This window comes from Lethenteron reissneri, chromosome 57 (genome assembly GCF_015708825.2).
Source record: "Lethenteron reissneri isolate LAM-NWPU_2019-01 chromosome 57, ASM1570882v1, whole genome shotgun sequence".
NCBI lineage: Eukaryota > Metazoa > Chordata > Hyperoartia > Petromyzontiformes > Petromyzontidae > Lethenteron > Lethenteron reissneri.
The window spans coordinates 8,832,245-8,852,321 of NC_083835.1; the positions used below are offsets into that span (position 1 = coordinate 8,832,245).

General features: G+C 50.7%; 1 protein-coding gene and 1 non-coding gene across 3 annotated transcripts; one reads left to right on the forward strand and one right to left on the reverse strand.

The window, feature by feature from the left end:
- The first annotated feature begins 8,237 nt into the window (after positions 1-8,237).
- OTOS (otospiralin) lies at positions 8,238-15,875 on the forward strand. 2 transcript variants are annotated; one of them, XM_061575208.1, is made up of 3 exons: positions 8,238-8,368; positions 9,993-10,099; positions 15,530-15,875. In XM_061575208.1, the coding sequence occupies exons 2-3, from the start codon at positions 10,039-10,041 to the stop codon at positions 15,724-15,726; spliced, it is 258 nt and encodes an 85-aa protein (XP_061431192.1). In that variant the 5' UTR covers positions 8,238-8,368; positions 9,993-10,038; the 3' UTR covers positions 15,727-15,875. The 2 variants fall into 2 exon arrangements, with proteins under 2 accessions (XP_061431192.1, XP_061431193.1); XM_061575209.1 differs by having other exon boundaries at positions 8,276-8,368; positions 10,031-10,099.
- Positions 15,876-18,737: 2,862 nt separating this feature from the next.
- TRNAH-GUG (transfer RNA histidin (anticodon GUG)) lies at positions 18,738-18,809 on the reverse strand. The gene has a single exon. It is a non-coding gene; the product is annotated as a tRNA-His (tRNA).
- Positions 18,810-20,077: the final 1,268 nt, after the last annotated feature.

Below are 20,077 nucleotides of genomic sequence, written 5' to 3' on the forward strand. Positions count from 1 at the left end.
TGTGTCTCCATGTGTCTCTGTATCTCCATGTGTCTCTGTGTCTCCATGTGTCTCTGTGTCTCTATGTGTCTCTGTGTCTCCATGTGTCTCTGTATCTCCATGTGTCTCTGTATCTCTGTGTCTCCATGTGTCTCTGTGTCTCTGTGTCTCTATGTGTCTCTGTATCTCCATGTGTCTCTGTATCTCCATGTGTCTCTGTATCTCCATGTGTCTCTGTGTCTCCATGTGTCTCTGTATCTCTATGTGTCTCTGTGTCTCCATGTGTCTCTGTATCTCTATGTGTCTCTGTATCTCCATGTGTCTCTGTATCTCCATGTGTCTCTGTATCTCCATGTGTCTCTGTATCTCCATGTATCTCTGTATCTCCATGTGTCTCTGTATCTCTACGTAATTATCTGTATCTCCACGTGTCTCTGTGTCTCCATGTGTCTCTGTATCTCTATGCTATTACTGGGAGGAACCTCCTGGTTCTACCAGCCCACAGGAGATTATTGTGTCCGTCCGTCGTGGATACAAAATCGGAGGGGTGGGGCTGGGTGGAGAGGGGAGGGGCTGGGGCGGGAGGGGCTGGGTGGGGAGGGGAGGGTGGGGAGGGGCTGGGCTGAGTGGGGAGGGGAGGGTGGGGAGGGGCTGGGTGGGGAGGGGCTGGGTGGGGAGGGTGGGGAGGGTGGGGAGGGTGGGGCTCGGTGGGGGGTGGGAGGGGTGGGGCTGGGTGGGGAGGGGCTGGTGATTAGTGTTGTTGTGATTAGTGTTGTTGTGTTGTTGTTGTGATTAGTGTTGTTGTGTTGTTGTTGTGATTAGTGTTGTGTTTTGTGTTGTTGTTTTGTGATTAGTGTTGTTGTGATTAGTGTTGTTGTTATTAGTGTTGTTGTGATTAGTGTTGTTGTTGTGATTAGTGTTGTTGTTTTGATTAGTGTTGTTGTGATTAGTGTTGTTGTGATTAGTGTTGTTGTGTTTTGTGATGTTGTGATTAGTGTTGTTGTGATGAGTGTCGTTGTTGTGATTAGTGTGTTGTGATTAGTGTTGTTGTGATTAGTGTGTTGTGATTAGTGTTGTTGTGATTAGTGTGATGTGATTAGTGTTGTTGTGATTAGTGTTGTGTTTTGTGTTGTTGTTGTTGTTGTGATTAGTGTTGTTTTTGTGTTGTTGTTGTTGTGATTAGTGTTGTATTTACTGTATGCGCGGTGTCAACTTTTCAGCATTTGGCGAACATGGGGCAAATATCGATTTAAAGATTCCTTAACTGCAGGGATTCATCTTGTTGGTTTTTTCGGTAAAGTCACGTAGAAGGGAAATAATAAAACATAATAAAATTCTCACGACGTTTTCGGCCACAACGGCTGCTTGTGTTGTGGCCGAAACGTCGTGAGCATTTTATTTTATTATGTTTTATTTTTACTATTTTATTATTTCCCTTCTACGTGACTTTCCCGGAAAAAAACAAGAACACGGGGCAAATATTTGCAAGGAAGTCGCGACTCCTCATCTTCCCTTGCCCCTCCTGCCCCTTGCCTGCCTGGGCTGGGCTGGGCTGGCCTGGGCTGGGTGACCCCGTGTGGACGTGGCACGGGCACAGATCGTCAGGGTCCGGTGGGGGGAGTGGTAGTCGCCGTTACTGGGACCCAAGGGACCGCGTGGATGAGCGATGTCGGGACGGACCTTCACAGATTTCTTCAGCCGCGTCTCGGGGTTCTTCTGGCTGGACATCTCACAAAGGGGCGCCACGGTGGATAGGAGATGTTAACTACCTCGCCTGGTATACAGGAGGTCGTGGGTTCGATCCCAACCCTGACGCCTGTATATTTGGAGTTTGCATGTCTCTCTCTCTCATCATCACGGTGGCTAGGAGATGTTAACTACCTCGCCTGGTGTGCAGGAAGCCGTGGGTTCGATCCCAACCCTGACGGCTGCTGCTGTATAATTGGAGTTTGCGTGTCTCTCTCTCTCGTCATCATCATGGTGGCTATGAGATGTTGACAACCTCGCCTGGTCTACAGGAGGTCGTGGGTTCGATCCCGACCCTGACGCCTGCTGCTGTATATTTGGAGTCTGCGTGTCTCCCTCTCTCATCATCATCATCAAAGTGGCTAGGAGATGTTGACAACCTCGCCTGGTATGCAGGAGGTCGTGGGTTCGATCCCAACCCTGACGCCTGCTGCTGTATATTTGGAGTTTGCGTGTCTCTCTCTCTCGTCATCATCACGGTGGCTATGAGATGTTGACAACCTCGCCTGGTCTACAGGAGGTCGTGGGTTCGATCCCGACCCTGACGCCTGCTGCTGTATATTTGGAGTCTGCGTGTCTCCCTCTCTCATCATCATCATCATCAAAGTGGCTAGGAGATGTTGACAACCTCGCCTGGTATGCAGGAGGTCGTGGGTTCGATCCCAACCCTGACGCCTGCTGCTGTATATTTGGAGTTTGCGTGTCTCTCTCTCATCATCATCACGGTGGCTAGGAGATGTTGACTACCTCGCCTGGTGTGCAGGAGGTCGTGGGTTCGATCCCGACCCTGACGCCTGCTGCTGTATATTTGGAGTTTGCGTGTCTCTCTCTCATCATCATCACGGTGGCTAGGAGATGTTGACAACCTCGCCTGGTGTGCAGGAGGTCGTAGGTTCGATCCCAACCTTGACGCCTGCTGCTGTATATTTGGAGTTTGCGTGTCTCTCTCTCTCATCATCACCGCGGTGGCTAGGAGACGTTGACTACCTCGCATGGTATGCAGGAGGTCGTGGGTTCGATCCCAACCCTGACGCCTGCTGCTGTATATTTGGAGTTGCGTGTCTCTCTCTGTCTTCCACTGGTCACGTGGATTTCACTCCGGGTCCTCCGGGTTTCCCCTTCCACATTTAGAATCAACGCCACGCGTTTAGAGCGTTCGGTTGCTACTATACATTTCCACACCATGATAAGCCACTTGGTTGAGCTATCATTCATGATAGCCAGTTCATACTAAATAAAAAAAATAGTTGAGTAGTTTCGATTAAGATGGCCACTATATCGTTCGATGCGCTTCTGCGGCCGTCTGGAACGTTCTTCCTTCCGATATTCGGAAGCCACTGGCAGCTCCGCACTTTTGAGTCACCATCTCGGTTGACAAACTCACTTCTTTAAAGTTGCTCTTCGTGTTTAGGGTGTTGTCCTCCTCCCCCCCCACACCTCCCGTTGGCACGGTCGGTTACGTACGGCGGTGCGAAAATCGTTCGCACATACATACAACGTACATACAACATACATACAACATACATACGATGTACATACAACATACATACAACATACAGAAGCGTTTCATTTAGCTGCTGCTGCTGCTCCAAAGTGGTCTGCACCTCTTCTCTGGAGATCGCCACTCCACCAACTCTGTATTCTTCTAAACTGATGTCCCATTGACGTCCAATCAATACAAATGCGAACATACGCAATTGTTTCGCAAGAACATTTGGGTTGTAATTACTCGATGAACATTTGTTTTGTAACAATTCACATCGTTTTAAAGCTTTCGCGACTGCAGGGATTCATTTTCTTGGTTCTTTCGGTAAAGTCACCACGTAGAAGGGAAGTAATGAAATAACAATTATCTTATTATGTTTTATTTTTATTATTTTATTACTTTCCTTCTACGTGACTTTACCGAAAGAACCAAGCACATTTCACATCGTGTTTATTGTGAACTCCATGCTGTCTGCTGGGCGAGACAAAGAACTGTCGGGCTCGATGGGTCAATTTATTCGGATTATACATTCATGATGCTGACTCTTATCAATGCTCCATCATCATCATAATCATCAACACTCCCATCATCACGATCATCATCAACACTCCATCATGATCAAAACACCATCATCATCATCAACAATTCATTATCATTATCATCAACACTTCATCATCATCATCAACACTCCATCACCACCATCATCCTTCAACACTCCATCATCATCATCATCAACACTCCATCATGATCAAATCATCGTCATCATCATCATCAAAGCTCTATCATCACCAACACTTCATGAACATCATCAATACTCCATCATCATTATCATCACCATCACCACTCCATCATCATCATAAACACTCCATCAATATCAGCATTAACACTCCATCATCAACACTCCATCATCATCATCACTCCATCATCATCATCACTCCATCATCATCATCACCAACACTCCATCAAAATCATCATCAACACTCCATCATGATCAAATCATCATCATTATCATCAAAGCTCTATCATCACCAACACTTCATCAACATCATCAATACTCCATCATCATCACCACTCCATTATCATTAACACTCCATCATCATTATCAACACTTCATCACCATCATCATCATCACCACTCCATCATCATCACCACTCCATCATCACCAACACTTCATCAACATCATCATCATCAACACTCCATCATCATCACCACTCCATCATCATCACCACTCCATCATCACCAAAACTTCATCAACATCATCATCATCAACACTCCATCATCATCACCACTTCATCATCATCACCACTCCATCAACATCAGAATCAACACTCCATCACGATCATCATCATCACCACTTCATCATCATCAACACTCCATCAACATTAATAACATCACCAAGATTTGGTGACTTTGTGACTCGTTCGGGAGGCGACGTGGATTTCGCGGCACGCCCGCGACAAATTCCTCATCGGCGAAATTCCTCCGCGTTTTCACGCGCTCGGTCCCCGCCGTTGAGACCCGTGTCACGAACATGGCACAGCGATTCATAGACATACACAGACATACACAGACACACACAGAGATACAGAGACATACACAGACACACATAGACATACACAGACATACAGACACACATAGAGACACATAGACACACATAGCTATAAGTGGACTATGTGTGAGACATGATTCACTAACATGGCACAGACACACATAGACATACACAGACACACACAGACATACACAGACACACATAGACATACACAGACATACACAGACACACATAGAGATACATAGAGACAGATAGTGATAAGTGGACTATGTGTGAGACACGGTTCACTAACATGGAACAGACACACACAGACACACATAGACATACACAGACATACACAGACACACATAGACATACACAGACATACAGACACACATAGAGATACAGAGACATACACAGACACACATAGACATACACAGACATACATACACACATAGAGATACAGAGACATGCACAGACACACATAGACATACATAGACATACACAGACATACACAGACACACATAGACATACACAGACATACACCGACACACATAGAGATACATAGTGATAAGTGGACTATGTGTGAGACACGGTTCACTAACATGGAACAGACACACATAGACATACACAACAACAACAACAACCGCGATTCGCCACTAAGTGGCGGTGACGTCACCACGACGCTTGTGCCAGGCCATGTGCACCTTGAGGCCACGTGAAGTGTCGAAAGCCCGCTGGCAGGAGGTCACGGGGCAGACCCAGCAGGTGCCACGGGTCGACTGACCGAGATGACCGAGATGACTGGCTGATGCACCACCTGTGCCCCCTACTGTGCCAACTTGCTGTACTTTAGCACCGGCGCTCTGCTCGTTGTTGTGAGCGTCGCTCCTCCGCCCTCCGTTGTAGTTGGAGGGCGACTGCCTCCAACTGCCCAGTAGCGTCCTTCACGAGCCTCCTCCACAGAGGCCGATCTTGACACCGCTGGTACCTGTCATCGGCAAGTCCACTCAGCTCCACGTCCTCCTGTACCACATCACTCCATCTCTTCTCTAGCTCGTGCCGCGCCCGTTTAGCCCCCTAGATCCGGCCGAACAAAAGCTGTTTCGGCATGCGGTGGCTGGGCATGCGGGCTACATGACCCAGCCAACGCAGCCTTGCCTGCCGGAGGAGCTCACCGATGGGACTTTGCCCAGATCTTTCAAGGATTTGTGAGCTCCTCACACAATCTAGCCTGGTTAAACCCAGGATGGATCGTAGGCAGGCCAGCCTAAATGTTTTCAACCGGCGAAGATGCTCCATTAGGGGGGTCCATGTTTCGCAAACGTAGAGAAGGGAGGGAATGACCGTGGCCGAGAAGACCTGAAGCTTCGTGCGGAGTGACAGACCAGGTAGCTTCCACACAGCGTTACGCAGCCGATGAAAAGATAATGCCGCTCGACTGATTCGGAGTGAGACCTATGCTGTTAAACTGGAGCTGGTCATGACCACACTGTCCCGGTATGGGAAACTGTCCACTCTCTACAACTGCCCCGTCACCAATTGGGAGTTGTGGGGGTGGAGTGTCTGATGATACAAAATGCCCAGGCAGGTGCTTCATTTTGGTGGGGCTGATGGTAAGGCCCCCACCTCTTTATCGCACATTCCAGGTTCAGCAGCAGTGCCTCCAACTCCTCCTCTTAGTGAGCAGCAATTACCAGATCATCGGCATACATAACATGGTTGAGCAATAGGGAGCCATCCCTTGACCACACCCAGGCATCCCATTGTATCTGGACCAGATAGAAATTCCTCAGGTACAGCCATCGAAGGCTTCACAAACTACGTGCTCGAAATATGTTAAATAATGTGGAATCCAGAGGACATCCCTGTCGCACCCGAAGGTGAACAGAGAATGGCTCCAACTCCCGGCCACATAGTTTTACCTAGGCCTGCTCACCATCATCAAGGTCTTTAATGATGGTATCATAGGCCTTGACCAGGTCAATAAAGCAGAGATGTAGGTCTTGTTAGAATTCCCTACACTTCTGCTGTAGTAGTCGGACAGAAAATATGGCATCTGTGCATGACCGCCCATTCCTGAAACCACATTGGGGCTCCGCAAGCCTCTCTTCAGCATGCCTGGTAAGGTGATGTTGAATAAATAATCCTTGCCAGGACCTTTCTCGGAACACTGAGGAGTGAGATGCCCCTGTAGTTGTTACAGTCTGTGCGGTCCCCCTTCTTAAAGAGGGGGACCATCAGGGCATCTTTCCAATCCTGAGGAACCCATCCAGTGGTCCAGACTGTTATTATGATGTAATGTAGGGCAGTCTGCACACAAAGCCACCCTCCCTCAGCATTTCGCTTAGGAGATCATCTCTGCCCGGTACCTTTCATGGTCTCAGACTCTTGATCGCCTTCAATACTTCCTCAACAAGATGGCACCTCAGCCAGCCACTCACAGGGAGTGACTACTTCTTCCATATTTGAGGCACTGCAGCCTCAGTAGAGGTATCCCCACTTTGCCCCATGATGTTTTCCAGGCTGAGGGATTTTCCCTCTTCCAAGACCTCACAAAAATGCTCAGCAAATCTGCAAACAGATAGGTGTGGCGCTGCAAGTTACTTTTTTTTCGTGGAATTAAAGAGTGTTTTGTGATTGCAGGCCACTGAGGCAGATTCCATCTCTTCAGCAACCCCGACCACCACCCATCCTTGCAGCACCTCACGGCTCTCCGAACCTCTGAGTGAAGGCTTTGGTAAGCCTCTTCATTCTCAGACGTGGGATGCTGTAGACGATTAGAGTGGGCCTGTCGCTTTTTCTCAGCCAGCCAGAACACCTCCTCTGTCAGCCAGAGTCGCCGGGGAGGTCTGGACCGTGTACCCAAAGCAGCCATTGCAGCTTCCATGAGCCACAGTACTAAACCTCGGCCGTTTTCCCTAGACATTAGTGGGGATGATGCCAACCCCAGCTGCACGCGATGATGAAATTCTCGCTTGCAACTTTAATCAGCTAGCTGAGGCCATGCCACTATGGGGTTTAATGGAGTCCTGAGTGTACACCCACCACTGGAGTGGAAGAACGGCAGGCACATCTTACAGAGGACATGCCGATGGTCAGTAGGCAGATCAGCTCCACGGTAGATCCTGGTGTCAAGGACATGGGCCAGCATCCGCTGTTCTGCCACTATATAGTCCAGCAGATGTTCTTGCTTGGAACCGGTGTGCATCCATGATGTTGTGTGGATCTGTTGATGCCGGAACAGCGTGTTGGTAATTACAGGCCCATGGGTTGCACAAAAATCTAGCAACCTTTGTTATTGAGGTGATCTGGCCTATGCCTTCCAATCACTCCAGACCAGGTGCCAGCATCATGGCCACTTTAGCTGGCACCTGTGACAGGAGGTCATAAAAGGCATCTGGCTCATCACTCCCTCTGTGTGTGTCACGCACACACGGGGTGTGGGTGGGGTAGACGGGGGGGGGGGGGTCTCACACACACAGAGGGGGTGGGGTAGACAGGGGGGGGGTCACACAGAGAACTCCGTCTGTCCCTTCGGGGCTCTGGCGAGGGGTCTGGATGTGAGCCTCATTCTCCCGGCACCTCGGGACGCAGCAGCAGCAGCGTCAGCGACTGATACCTCTCAGGTAAGGTTCGAGTTAGGGGCAGGGTTCGAGTTAGGGGTAGGGTTGGTGTTAGGGGTAGGGTTGGTGTTAGGGGTAGCGTTGGTGTTAGGGGTAGCGTTGGTGTTAGGGGTAGCGTTGGTATTAGGGGTAGGGTTCGAGTTAGGGGTAGGGTTGGTGTTAGGGGTAGCGTTGGTGTTAGGGGTAGGGTTGGTGTTAGGGGTAGCGTTGGTGTTAGGGGTAGCGTTGGTATTAGGGGTAGGGTTCGAGTTAGGGGTAGGGTTGGTGTTAGGGGTAGCGTTGGTGTTAGGGGTAGCGTTGGTGTTAGGGGTAGCGTTGGTATTAGGGGTAGGGTTCGAGTTAGGGGTAGGGTTGGTGTTAGGGGTAGCGTTGGTGTTAGGGGTAGCGTTGGTGTTAGGGGTAGGGTTCGAGTTAGGGGTAGGGTTGGTGTTAGGGGTAGCGTTGGTGTTAGGGGTAGCGTTGGTGTTAGGGGTAGGGTTCGAGTTAGGGGTAGGGTTGGTGTTAGGGGTAGCGTTGGTGTTAGGGGTAGGGTTCGTGATGTATATTCACCGAATGGTGGTTTCTATTCACGGTGAAAATTGTCAAAGTAAGGATTGCATAAGCATTGGCCTTCATCTCCTGTTTAGAGACGTAGAAACTCCACATTCATATGTCCGGGTCAAGTCGTTCCATGCGACAGCTTGTGTTGATTTCCCCACAAAGCGTTACTGATTTGATCGAACCTAGGAGTGTGCGATGATGATGATGATGGGCAGAGTGAACCCTCCCCCTCCCCCAACCAACTAGGATAGGCATTCCCTGTAGCCTAGTGGTAGTGCCTTACGCCGAACATTCCTTCTCCAAGTCAGCCGATGTTATTGTCATTGCTGTATTTTCATCAATATCCCATCACCAATCATAAATACTTCATCATCCACGCTCCATTATCAACATCCCATCATCATCAACACTCCATCATCATCACCACTATCCCATCATCATCAACATTCTATCATCATTATCACTCCATCATCATCATCGCTCCATCATCAATATCCCATCATCATCAACATTCCATCAATATCCCATCATCATCAACATTCCATCATCAATATCCCATCATCAAGACTCAATCATCATCAACACTCCATCATCAATACCCCATCATCACTCCATCATCAATATCACATCACCATCATCAACACATCATCATTATCAACACTCCATCATCATCACTCCATCATCATTATCACCCCATCAACATCATCACCATTCCATCATCAACACTCCATCATCAATATCCCAATCATCATCAACGTCCATCACCATCAACATCACCCCATCATCACCATCAACACCACACCATCACCATCAACTCCACCCCATGATCAGCATCAACACCACCCCACCATCATCACCATCAACACAATCCCATCATCGCCATCAACACCACCCCATCAACATCATTAACACTCAATAATCGCCATCAGTACCACCCCATCATCACCATCAACACCACCCCACCATCAGCATCAACACCACCCCATCATCACCATCATCAGCATCAACACCACCCCACCACCATCAACACTCTCACCACCTTCATCCCGTTGGGCTCGCTCTGCGGATCGACTGGTCTCCGCCATAGGAACGTGGACAGTGTCTCCCCGCCCTGCCACGTGTCAGGCCGGGCCATGCGTCACGTGACCTGCCTGGCCCTGCTGGGCGCTGCTCTCCTCTGCGTCTCCCTGGCGAGTGAGTGGCGCACCACGTGACCCGTCATCCCTGCAGGGCGATGTGGTGGTGGCGGTGATGTGGTAGTGGTGGTGATCATGATGGTGGTGGTGTGGTGGTGGTGGTGATAGTGATGTGGTGATGGTGGTGATCATGATGGTGTTGCTGATGTGGTGGTGGTGGTGGTGGTCATCATGATGGTGGTGGTGTGGTGGTGGTGATAGTGATGCTGATGTGGTGATGGTGGTGATGGTGATCATGATGGTGGTGGTGTGGTGGTGGTGGTGGTGATAGTGATGCTGATGTGGTGATGGTGGTGACGGTGATAATGATAGTGTTGCTGATGTGGTGGTGGTGGTGGTCATCATGATGGTGGTGGAGATCATGATGGTGTTGCTGATGTGGTGGTGATGTGGTGATGGTGGTGATCATGATGGTGTTGCTGATGTGGTGGTGGTGGTAGTGATGTGGTGGTAATGGTGATTATGATGGTGTTGCTGATGTGGTGGTTGTGACGTGGTGATTGTGACGCTGATATGGTGATGCTGATATGGTGATGGTGGTCGTGATGGCGGTGCTAAGGTGGTGGTGATAGTGATGGTGTGGTGATGCTGATGTGATGGTAGTGGTGATGCTGATGTGATGGTAGTGATGATGCTGATGTGGTGGTGGTGGTGATAGTGATAATGATGGTGGTGCTGATGTGATGGTGATGTGGTGATGGTGATGCTGATATGGTGATGGTGGTGATGGTGATAATGATGGTGGTGCTAAGGTGGTGATGATAGTGATGGTGGTGATGCTGATGTGGTGGTAGTGGCGATGCTGATGTGGTGATGCTGGTGATGGTGATGGCGGTGATAAGGTGATGATGCTAGTGATGGTGGTGGTGATGGTGATGCTGATATGGTGATGGTGATAATGATGGTGGTGCTAAGGTGGTAATGGTAGTGATGGTGGCGATGCTGATGTGGTGATGCTGGTGATGGTGATCGTGGTGATGGTGGTGATGTGATGGTGGTGATGGTGATGGGGAGCGGTGGTGTCGCGGTTTGCGCGCTGCGCTGCGAACCCGGCGACCCGAGTTCGATTCCAGCTCACGGCCGCCACCAGTGACGATTATCTAAACCGGTCCTGAGCCTCCCCTAGGTCGACTCAGCCTCAAATAAGTATCTGGTGTGGTGTGTAAACATCACCACTGGGGAGACAAAGGCGGCCGGTAGTGGTGCTGGCCACCTACCCCCTCATGTGCCGTTCCGGCCTTCATAGCTGCTACTCGCTAACAGCACTTGCCCCAACGATATGTGAAGGCTACACGGGGGATCTTTGTCTTTGTTTTTAATGGTGATGATGGTGATGATGATGCGGTGCTGGGGACGGCTGGCGATGGTGGTGGTCGTGGTGGTGATGATTGTGGTTGTTGTGGTTACGAGTGATGATGATGATGGTGATTCTAATAGTGATGGTGGTAGTGAAGATAATGATGATTGTGTTGGTGGTTGTGAGTATGACGGTGGTGGTGCTGATGGGGGGCCGTCCATAAATGACGTCACGCACCTGGGGGGGGGGGGTCAGACATTGGTGACGATGTGTGACGAGGAGGGGGGTTTGAGAAATGTGACGTCACGTAAAAATGCGCAACTTTAAATAAATGTAGACAACACGTTCTACTTAATTAAATAGACTTTTTAATAAATGTTTTCTCCTACAACGTCAGAGTGCAGCGCCATATTAAATACGCACGATGGCCGAGTACCTGCAAAGGAATGCGTACGTCGATACATCTGTACAGAAGGCAGGAATATCAGGGTTCTCTGGCTGCTTGGAACATTCCAGCATGATCTGGCACCAGATCCAAATGGCCAAGGTGGAGAAAAGGGACCTCCATGTAGTCTTCCTCGACCTCGCCAATGCATTTGGCTCTGTGCCCCATGAACTCCTGTGGTCTGCCTTCAGATTTTTCCACATACCGGACACCATCACAACCCTGGTGAAGTCGTACTTTCAGGATCTGCAGTTCTGCTTCACCACCTCAGAGTTCACCACCTCATGGCAATGCCTGAATGTAGGTATAATGGCGGGATGTACCATTTCTCCATTGGCATTCATAATGGCAATGGAGGTTATCATCAGATCCTCAAAATGGGTTGCTGGTGGACAGCGAGTCGACTCTGGTTTCCGCCTCCCTCCACTCAGAACCTACATGGACGACATTACAACATTGACCACCACTGTCCCATGCACCAGGAGACTGCTCAGAAAACTCGAGGAGAACATCAGCTGGGCCCGTATGAAGATTAAACTATCCAAGTCACGCAGCATCTCGATTGTGAAGGGAGTACTCTGTGACCTGAAATTCTTCATCGGAGATGACCAAATCCCAACAGTGTCTGAGCAGCCGGTAAAAAGCCTTGGAATGTGGTATGATGCAAGCCTGAAGGACAAAGACAAGGTGCAACAGCTGCGCAAAGACATCAGTAGTAGCCTACAGTCCATCGACAACACCCAGCTACCTGGAAAGTTAAAGGCCTGGTGTCTGCAGTTTGGTCTCCTACCCCGGGTGTTGTGGCCCCTAGCAGTGTATGAGGTTCCAATCTCAACAGTGGAGAAGATGGAAAGAGGAGCCACGAGCTACTTAAAGAAGTGGCTCGGAGTTCCACGATGCCTTACCACCATAGGCCTCTATGGAGATGGTGTCCTCAAGCTGCCCCTCACCAGTCTAACCGAGGAATTCAAGTGTGCAAAAACCAGGCTCCAGATGACACTGAATGAATCTCGAGACCCAGTGGTGAGCAACAACGCGCCGACCTTGGCAACTGGGCGCAAATGGAGGCCAGGAAAAGCAGTCCAGGAGGCAACAGCAGCCCTCAGACATGCTGACATTGTGGGTCATGTTCAGCAAGGGAGAGGAGGCCTTGGGCTAACTAGCCGTGCTGCTTGGAGTAAGGCCACTGCACCAGAGCGGCGGAAGATGGTAGTGCAGAAAGTACGCCATCAGGAGGAGGCTGCAAGGTGGGCCAAGGCAGTCTCTCTTGCCAAACAAGGACAGTGGACTCGATGGGACAGTGTGGAGAAGAGGAAGATCGGCTGGAAGGATCTGTGGGCCATGGAAGCGAGGCGGTTGAGCTTTTCCATCAGAGCAACATATGACATCCTTCCAACACCAGTTAATCTTCACCAATGGTATGGTGAAGATCCGGACTGTGCCCTCTGTTCCATGCCAGCCAACCTCAGGCACATTCTCACAGGGTGTAAAACAAGCCTCACCCAAGGACGCTACACTTGGCGTCACAACCAAGTCCTTAAAAACCTTGCGTCCGCCCTGGAGGACAAGCGAGCTGCCACCAACTCCCTACCACCCCCAGCAGCATCACACCCCTTACGGACGACCTTTGTCCGCGAAGGGGCTAAACCACCGAAGAGCGGCTCTACACCAATAGAGCGAGACCAGCTGCGCTTGGCCCGCGACTGGAAAATGCTAGCTGACATTGGCCGGCAACTTGTGTTTCCTCCGGAGATCGCAACCACCACCCTAAGACCTGACATGGTGCTCTGGTCCCGTTCGCTCAAGAAGGTCTTCATCATTGAGCTCACAGTACCCTGGGAGGACTCAGTAGATGAGGCTTATGAGCGAAAACATCTGCGCTATGCCGATCTAGCTGCCGAAGCACGGCATCATGGCTGGAACACAGAAGTCCGACCAGTGGAGGTGGGCTGCAGAGGTTTTGTGGCAACATCTACAACCAGACTGCTTAGAGACCTGGGAATTAAGGGCCAGAGCCAGCGTTCTGCAATCAGAGCTGTATCGGAGACGGCAGAAGGCAGCAGTCAGTGGCTCTGGATGAAGAGGAAAGACCCCAGCTGGGCCCCAAAGTGAGAGGGCCAGGAGGTATGCAGTCAACAATGCTTGACTCAGGGAGGAGGACGCCCCTGCCATGCATAGTCCCATGGGATGTTGGCTATCAACAACAAGGCAACTCCTACGACTAATTGGGAATGGGACGCAAGCGTAGGATTGATCACCCTGTCGCTGGCCGCCTTTGGGGAGGGTGTATCGTGTGAAAGGCCGAAACACCCTAGGAACCAAAGGGTCACTACTGACGATGCGCTCCCCAAATTTCACCAGGCTCACTGTTCATGAACTCTTGGAAGTGCTTGCACAAAGGATAGTAACATCTCATCCTGTGTTCTTTGGAAACAATAGTTTAAAGCGATTTGAAGCATGTTTTATTTATTTGGGGGGGGCAGAGCTTTGTGACGTCATATTTGAGGGGGGGGGTCTGACTTTTTGTGATGCCGTGACGAAGGGGGGGGGGTCAAAAATCGTCCAAAATCGCGTGACGTCATTTATGGACGGCCCCGTGGGGGTTCTCATCGCGATGAGAGTGATGACGGTGGTGGTGGTGATGGTGGTGATGATGGTGGTGGTGATGGTGGTGATGGTGGTGATGATGGTGGTGATGGTGGTGATGGTGGTGGTGATGATGGTGATGGTGATTATGGTGATGGTGGTGGTGATGGTGGTGATGATGGTGGTGATGATGGTGATGGTGGTGATGATGGTGGTGATGGTGGTGATGATGGTGGTGATGGTGATGGTGGTGATGGTGGTAATGGTGGTGATGGTGGTGATGTGATGGTGGTGATGATGATGGTGATGGTGGTGATGATGATGATGGTGGTGATGGTGGTGGTATGCGAGAAACCACACCCGTGGTATGAGCGGCAACGCTCTCTCCCGTACGGATGGAAACAGATGGAGATTAGTCCACTCACTCTGCTGTACCGCCTTCTCCTGGCAGAGGAGGGAGTTTCACACACGATCCGAACGTGATCCATCAACCCTCGCCCCTGCAGTGCTGGATTACAGGCTGCCACCAGCTATCCTTGTGATGATGGTCATGATGATGGCGATTATGATGATGATGGTGATGATGGTGATGATGGTGATGATGATTGTGATGATGGCGATGATGAAGGTGATGATGATGGCGATAATGGTGATGATGAAGGCGATGATGGCGATGATGATGATGATGATGGTGATGACGATGGTGATGATGGCGATGATGAAGGCGATGATGGCGATGATGGTAATGATGATGATAATTTTGATGATAATGTTGATGATAGTGATGAAGGTGGTGATTCTCATCCTGACGATGGTGGTGGTGATGATGATGCTGATGGAGATGATGATGGCGATGATGATGGTGATGATGGTGATGATGATGGTGATGATGGTAATGATGATGAAGGTGATGTTGATGATAATGTTGATGATGGTGGTGATTCTCATCCTGACGATGATGATGAATATCTCCCGTGGTTGCCCGTCCACCCACCCACCCCGATGATTCTGACGATGATAGTGACGATGATTCTGACGGTGACGCTCACGATAGCAATAATGGCGTCGATGTCTCGTGGTCGCTCTCCACCCTCCCCCAGTGCCCCGCGTGGAGTCCCCACGTCCTCGCCGGGAGCTGCCCAACTGGAGCTACTCGGCCTCCGACTTCTGGGCCTGGGTGCACGAGTTGCGGGACACGGGCGCCTACGAGCCGCACGACGCCATGGCGCGCACCTACTGGGCACACTTCCCCGTGGCCACCACGCTCGGGCTCGAGGCAGGCCTCCAGGAGGAGTGACCCCCTCCCTGCCTAGCTACCCCTCCGCCTACCTATCCCCCCCCGCTACCTACCTATCCCCCCCGCCTAGCTATTCCCCTACCGACCCCTCTATCCCCCCACCTACCCCCCCCCTATCCCCCCTTACCTATCCCCCCACCTAACTATCCCCCCCTACCCCCCCCCCCCGCCGCCTACTTATCCCCCTACCGACCCCTCTATTCCCCCACCTACCCTCCACCTACCCCCTCCACCTATACCCCCATCTACCCCCACCTACCTACCCCCCCGCCTCCCACCGCCATCACTGTCACCAACACAATCCCAATTGTCTTCAAGGTCACCATCGCTATGAGAATCACCATCATTATCACTCGTCACCACAGCAAACACGATCATCATCACCATCACCACCACCATCACCACCGCAACTACCACCATCACCACGATCACCACCACTATCACCACCACGATCACCACCACCATCACCACGATCACCACCATCGGCAGCATCCCCAGCACCACATCATCGCCATCAAAACAAAGGCAAAGGTGCCCCGTGTAGCCTTTTAGCAGCATGTTGGGGCAAGTGCTGTTAGCAAGCAGAAGCGCCTACGAAGGCACGCCGCACCGGGTACTCATTTAAGGCTGAGTCGACCCAGGGGTAGGCCCATCACCGGTTCACGTCATCGTCAGCGGTGTTGGTGGCCGTGAGCGGGAATCGAACTCGGGTCTCTGGGTTCTTAGCGCGGCGTTGCGCTAACCGCTGCACCACCGCTCCCCATACTCATCTCCACGCCGAGTGATGCCATCGTGATGAACTGGGTGGTGAGTCGAGGTCGAGACATCCACGGTGGCTAGGGGATGTTAACTACCTCGCCCGGTGTGCAGGAGGTCGTGGGCTCGATCACGACCCTGACGCCTGCTGCTGTGTATTTGAAGTTTGCGTGTCTCTCTCTCATCATCATCACGGTGGCTAGGAGATGTTAACCACCTCGCCTGGTATGCAGGAGGTCGTGGGTTCGACCCCGACCCCCTGACGACGCCTGTTGCTGTATATTTGGAGTCTGCGGTGTCTCTCTCTCTCATCATCATCACAGTGGCTAGGAAATGTTAACCACCTCGCCTGGTATACAGGAGGTCGTGGGTTCGACCCCGACCCCCTGACGACGCCTGCTGCTGTGTATTTGAAGTCTGCGGTGTCTCTCTCCACGTGGTCGCGTGGGTTTTTCTCCGGGTCCTCCGGATTCTGCTTCGACATCATCAGAGTTATTTGGTTGCCGATATAAATATCCACACGACGGCGACGATGATGATGATGGTTGCGACGATTGACGATCAGCCACTACGCTGTGATTGACAGGTCGCTTATAACAGAGAGAGCTGAGCAGCATGGCTCAGCGGGTGCAATGAAGTCAACTATGACAATTGTTTTTTTTACCCTTTTATCTGGCAACAATACTGACACCTTTTTTTTACAAGGAGTCATGTTTGCATTGACCACAATACCTGCGGTCGGAAAGCAAACAAAACACACAACTCTGATAATGTATGCACTGTCCTTGAAGTTGATTGGTCCACACCCGAGACAGCTTTTCTTAGAGCCTAGTCTCACATGGTGTTGGACCAGATGACGCCAAAAGGCGCACAACTCAAAGACAATGCACCATCAGAGTATGAGAGCTCGGGGTGAAGCATTTACACCATTGGAACCTCATTTGCCAGTAAAAAATATAATTGTTTTTTTACCCTTCTATCTGGCAAAAAAACTGACACCTTTTTAACAAGAAGTCATGTTTGCATTGACCACAATACCTGCAGTCATAATGCAAACAAAAAACACAACTCTGATAAAGTATGCACTGTCCTTGAAGTTGATTGGTCCACACCCGAGACAGCTTTTCTTAGAGCCTAGTCTCACATGGTGTTGGACAACGCGCCATCAGAGTATGAGAGCTCGGGGTAAGCCTTGTTAAAAAAGGTGTCAGTTTTGTTGCCAGATAAAAAGGGTAAAAAACAATTATCATATTTTGCTCCTGGCAAAGGAGGTTCCAATGGTGAAATAAACTGGATAAGAGTTGTATTGTTGTTGGTTAATCCACCCCCCCCCCCTCTCTCTCGATTCGCTTGTGTCGGCATTGTTGAATCGCTTATCTGTAAGCACGGAGCGATTGTTGTTGTTGTTAATGTATCACTCAACAATAAACATGCTACTCCCTCATATACACATCAATGCCTGCTCAACTAGTAAGGGGCCGTCCATAAATGACGTCACGCACCTAGGGGGGGGGGGGGGGTCAGACATTTGTGACGATGTGTGACGAGGGGGGGGGGGTGAGAAATGTGACGTCACATCAAAATGCGCAACTTTAAATATAAACACGTTCTACTTAATTAAATATAATTGTTACAACACTAATTTTGATTAATTTTCATTATTAACTATTTGATTATTTAAAGTTACTAAGGTCACATTTTATTTATTCCATGAAGCAAAAATTAGGTTATTAAACATTTTTATTCTAATGATTCTACCAGGGCTTTTCATTCTGTGGAATGAATTTGTGATTGTTATAATTGTACTCTACATTTTGCCTCGTTCTACTACAAAGATTAAAATATTTTTTATAGTTATAATTACTTTTAATATATAATTATAAGATAATTTCAATATAATATTCTGAACATCTGCAGTTTTAGTTAGACGTTGAATATTTCCAAGTAAATTGTGCTAAATTTCAGCTTTCCAACGCCTTTTTAATTAATGTTTTCGCCTACAACATCAGAGTGCAGCGCCACATTAAATACGCACCACAAAGACAACAGTTTAAAGCGATTTGTGACGCCGTGTGACGAGGGGGGGGGGGAGGGTCAAAAATCGTCCCAAACCACGTGACGTCATTTATGGACGAACCCTGAAACACCGCGAATTTCTTATCAATAATTTTTTTTTAATTCAGGAGACCATTTCAGTCGATTGGTTTCGTCAAAAAGAAACAGGGAGCCGCATGCCGTGTCATTGATTACCGCAATGCCGTGACTCGGATTCGAACCGAGGTTGCTGCGGCCACAACGCAGAGTACTGACCACTATACGATCACGGCGCGCTACGCGGCCCGCGGTCACCCAGGCCCCAAGCTGGCCACTTAAACCCCAGCCTGGCCACGCCCCCCCCGCAATAACCACCTAAACCACGCCCCCTCGCGAGGTAGCCACGCCCCCTCCCGCAATAACCACCTAAACCACGCCCCCTCGCGAGGTAGCCACGCCCCCTCCCGCAATAACCACCTAAACCCCGCCCCCTCGCGAGGTAGCCACGCCCCCTCCCGCAATAACCACCTAAACCACGCCCCCTCTCACGGTAGCCACGCCCCCTCGCGAGGTAGCCACGCCCCCACCCAGACCCCGCCCCCACACACGAACCCAGACCCCGCCCCTTCCCGTAGTAGCCCCGCCCTACTGAGACCCCACCATCAACCAGTAACCACGTGACCGGACTTCCGCCAATCGCAGGCGGCGTAAGACCCCGCCAGCTTTCGTAACGGGACGCGTGATTGGTTACCGCGCGCAAGAGCCCTACGGCGGCTTCCGTCGTTGCGTTTCGTAAATGTACAGCGGGCGATTTGACAAACTCCGTGTGAATGCGTCCGATAACTTTCTCTCTCATTTATCGTTACGAACGTTGACCTTCATTCTATTCGCGACGTCAAACGCACATCTCGTTATTTTTATAGTTCGAGTGGCGTGACGTCATCAGGCGAATGTCGCCTCCCTTGTCGGTAGTGACGTCATCGCGCAGCACCGCCGGGTGACATCATCGCACGCTTTTGACGTTGCGGAGTTTACCGCGCGCGTGACGTCTGACGCGTACGACGACAACAACGACATGACGTCATCATAGCGTCCCCGCGTGACGTCATCGACGCTATATTTATAAACATCGCGCATGACGTCATCGACCCTCCATATTTATAAACATCGCGCATGACGTCATCAAAGCGTAACCGCATGACGTCATCATAGCGTCCCCGCGTGACGTCATCGACCCTCCATATTTATAAACATCGCGCGTGACGTCATAGCCCTCAGGACCCGCACCTCCCAGGGCAGCCCCCTCCCTCACCCGGGGCCCCCCCCCCCATCCATTAATTCGGTTAAGAGGAGTCGCCGCGACCCCGCGTGACCCCGTGACCCCGTGACCTCCTCCTCGCCCCCGTGACGGCGCCGCAGCGATCGCCGCTCTCTCGTGACCCCCCCGCCTCTACCCACAACCCCCTCGTGAGTAGCCGCGACTACCCCCCCCCGCCTCTACCCCCCCCCCCCGCGACTACCCCCCCCCCTACCCCCCCCGCCTCTCTACCCCCCCCCCCCG

What these genes read in the sequence shown, in the direction of transcription:
- OTOS (XM_061575208.1), top strand. Translation starts at nt 10,039, where the DNA reads ATGCGTCACGTGACCTGCCTGGCCCTGCTGGGCGCTGCTCTCCTCTGC. An exon ending in CCTCTGCGTCTCCCTGGCGA is followed by an intron (nt 10,100 to 15,529) that starts GTGAGTGGCGCA and finishes ACCCTCCCCCAG; the next exon opens with TGCCCCGCGTGGAGTCCCCA.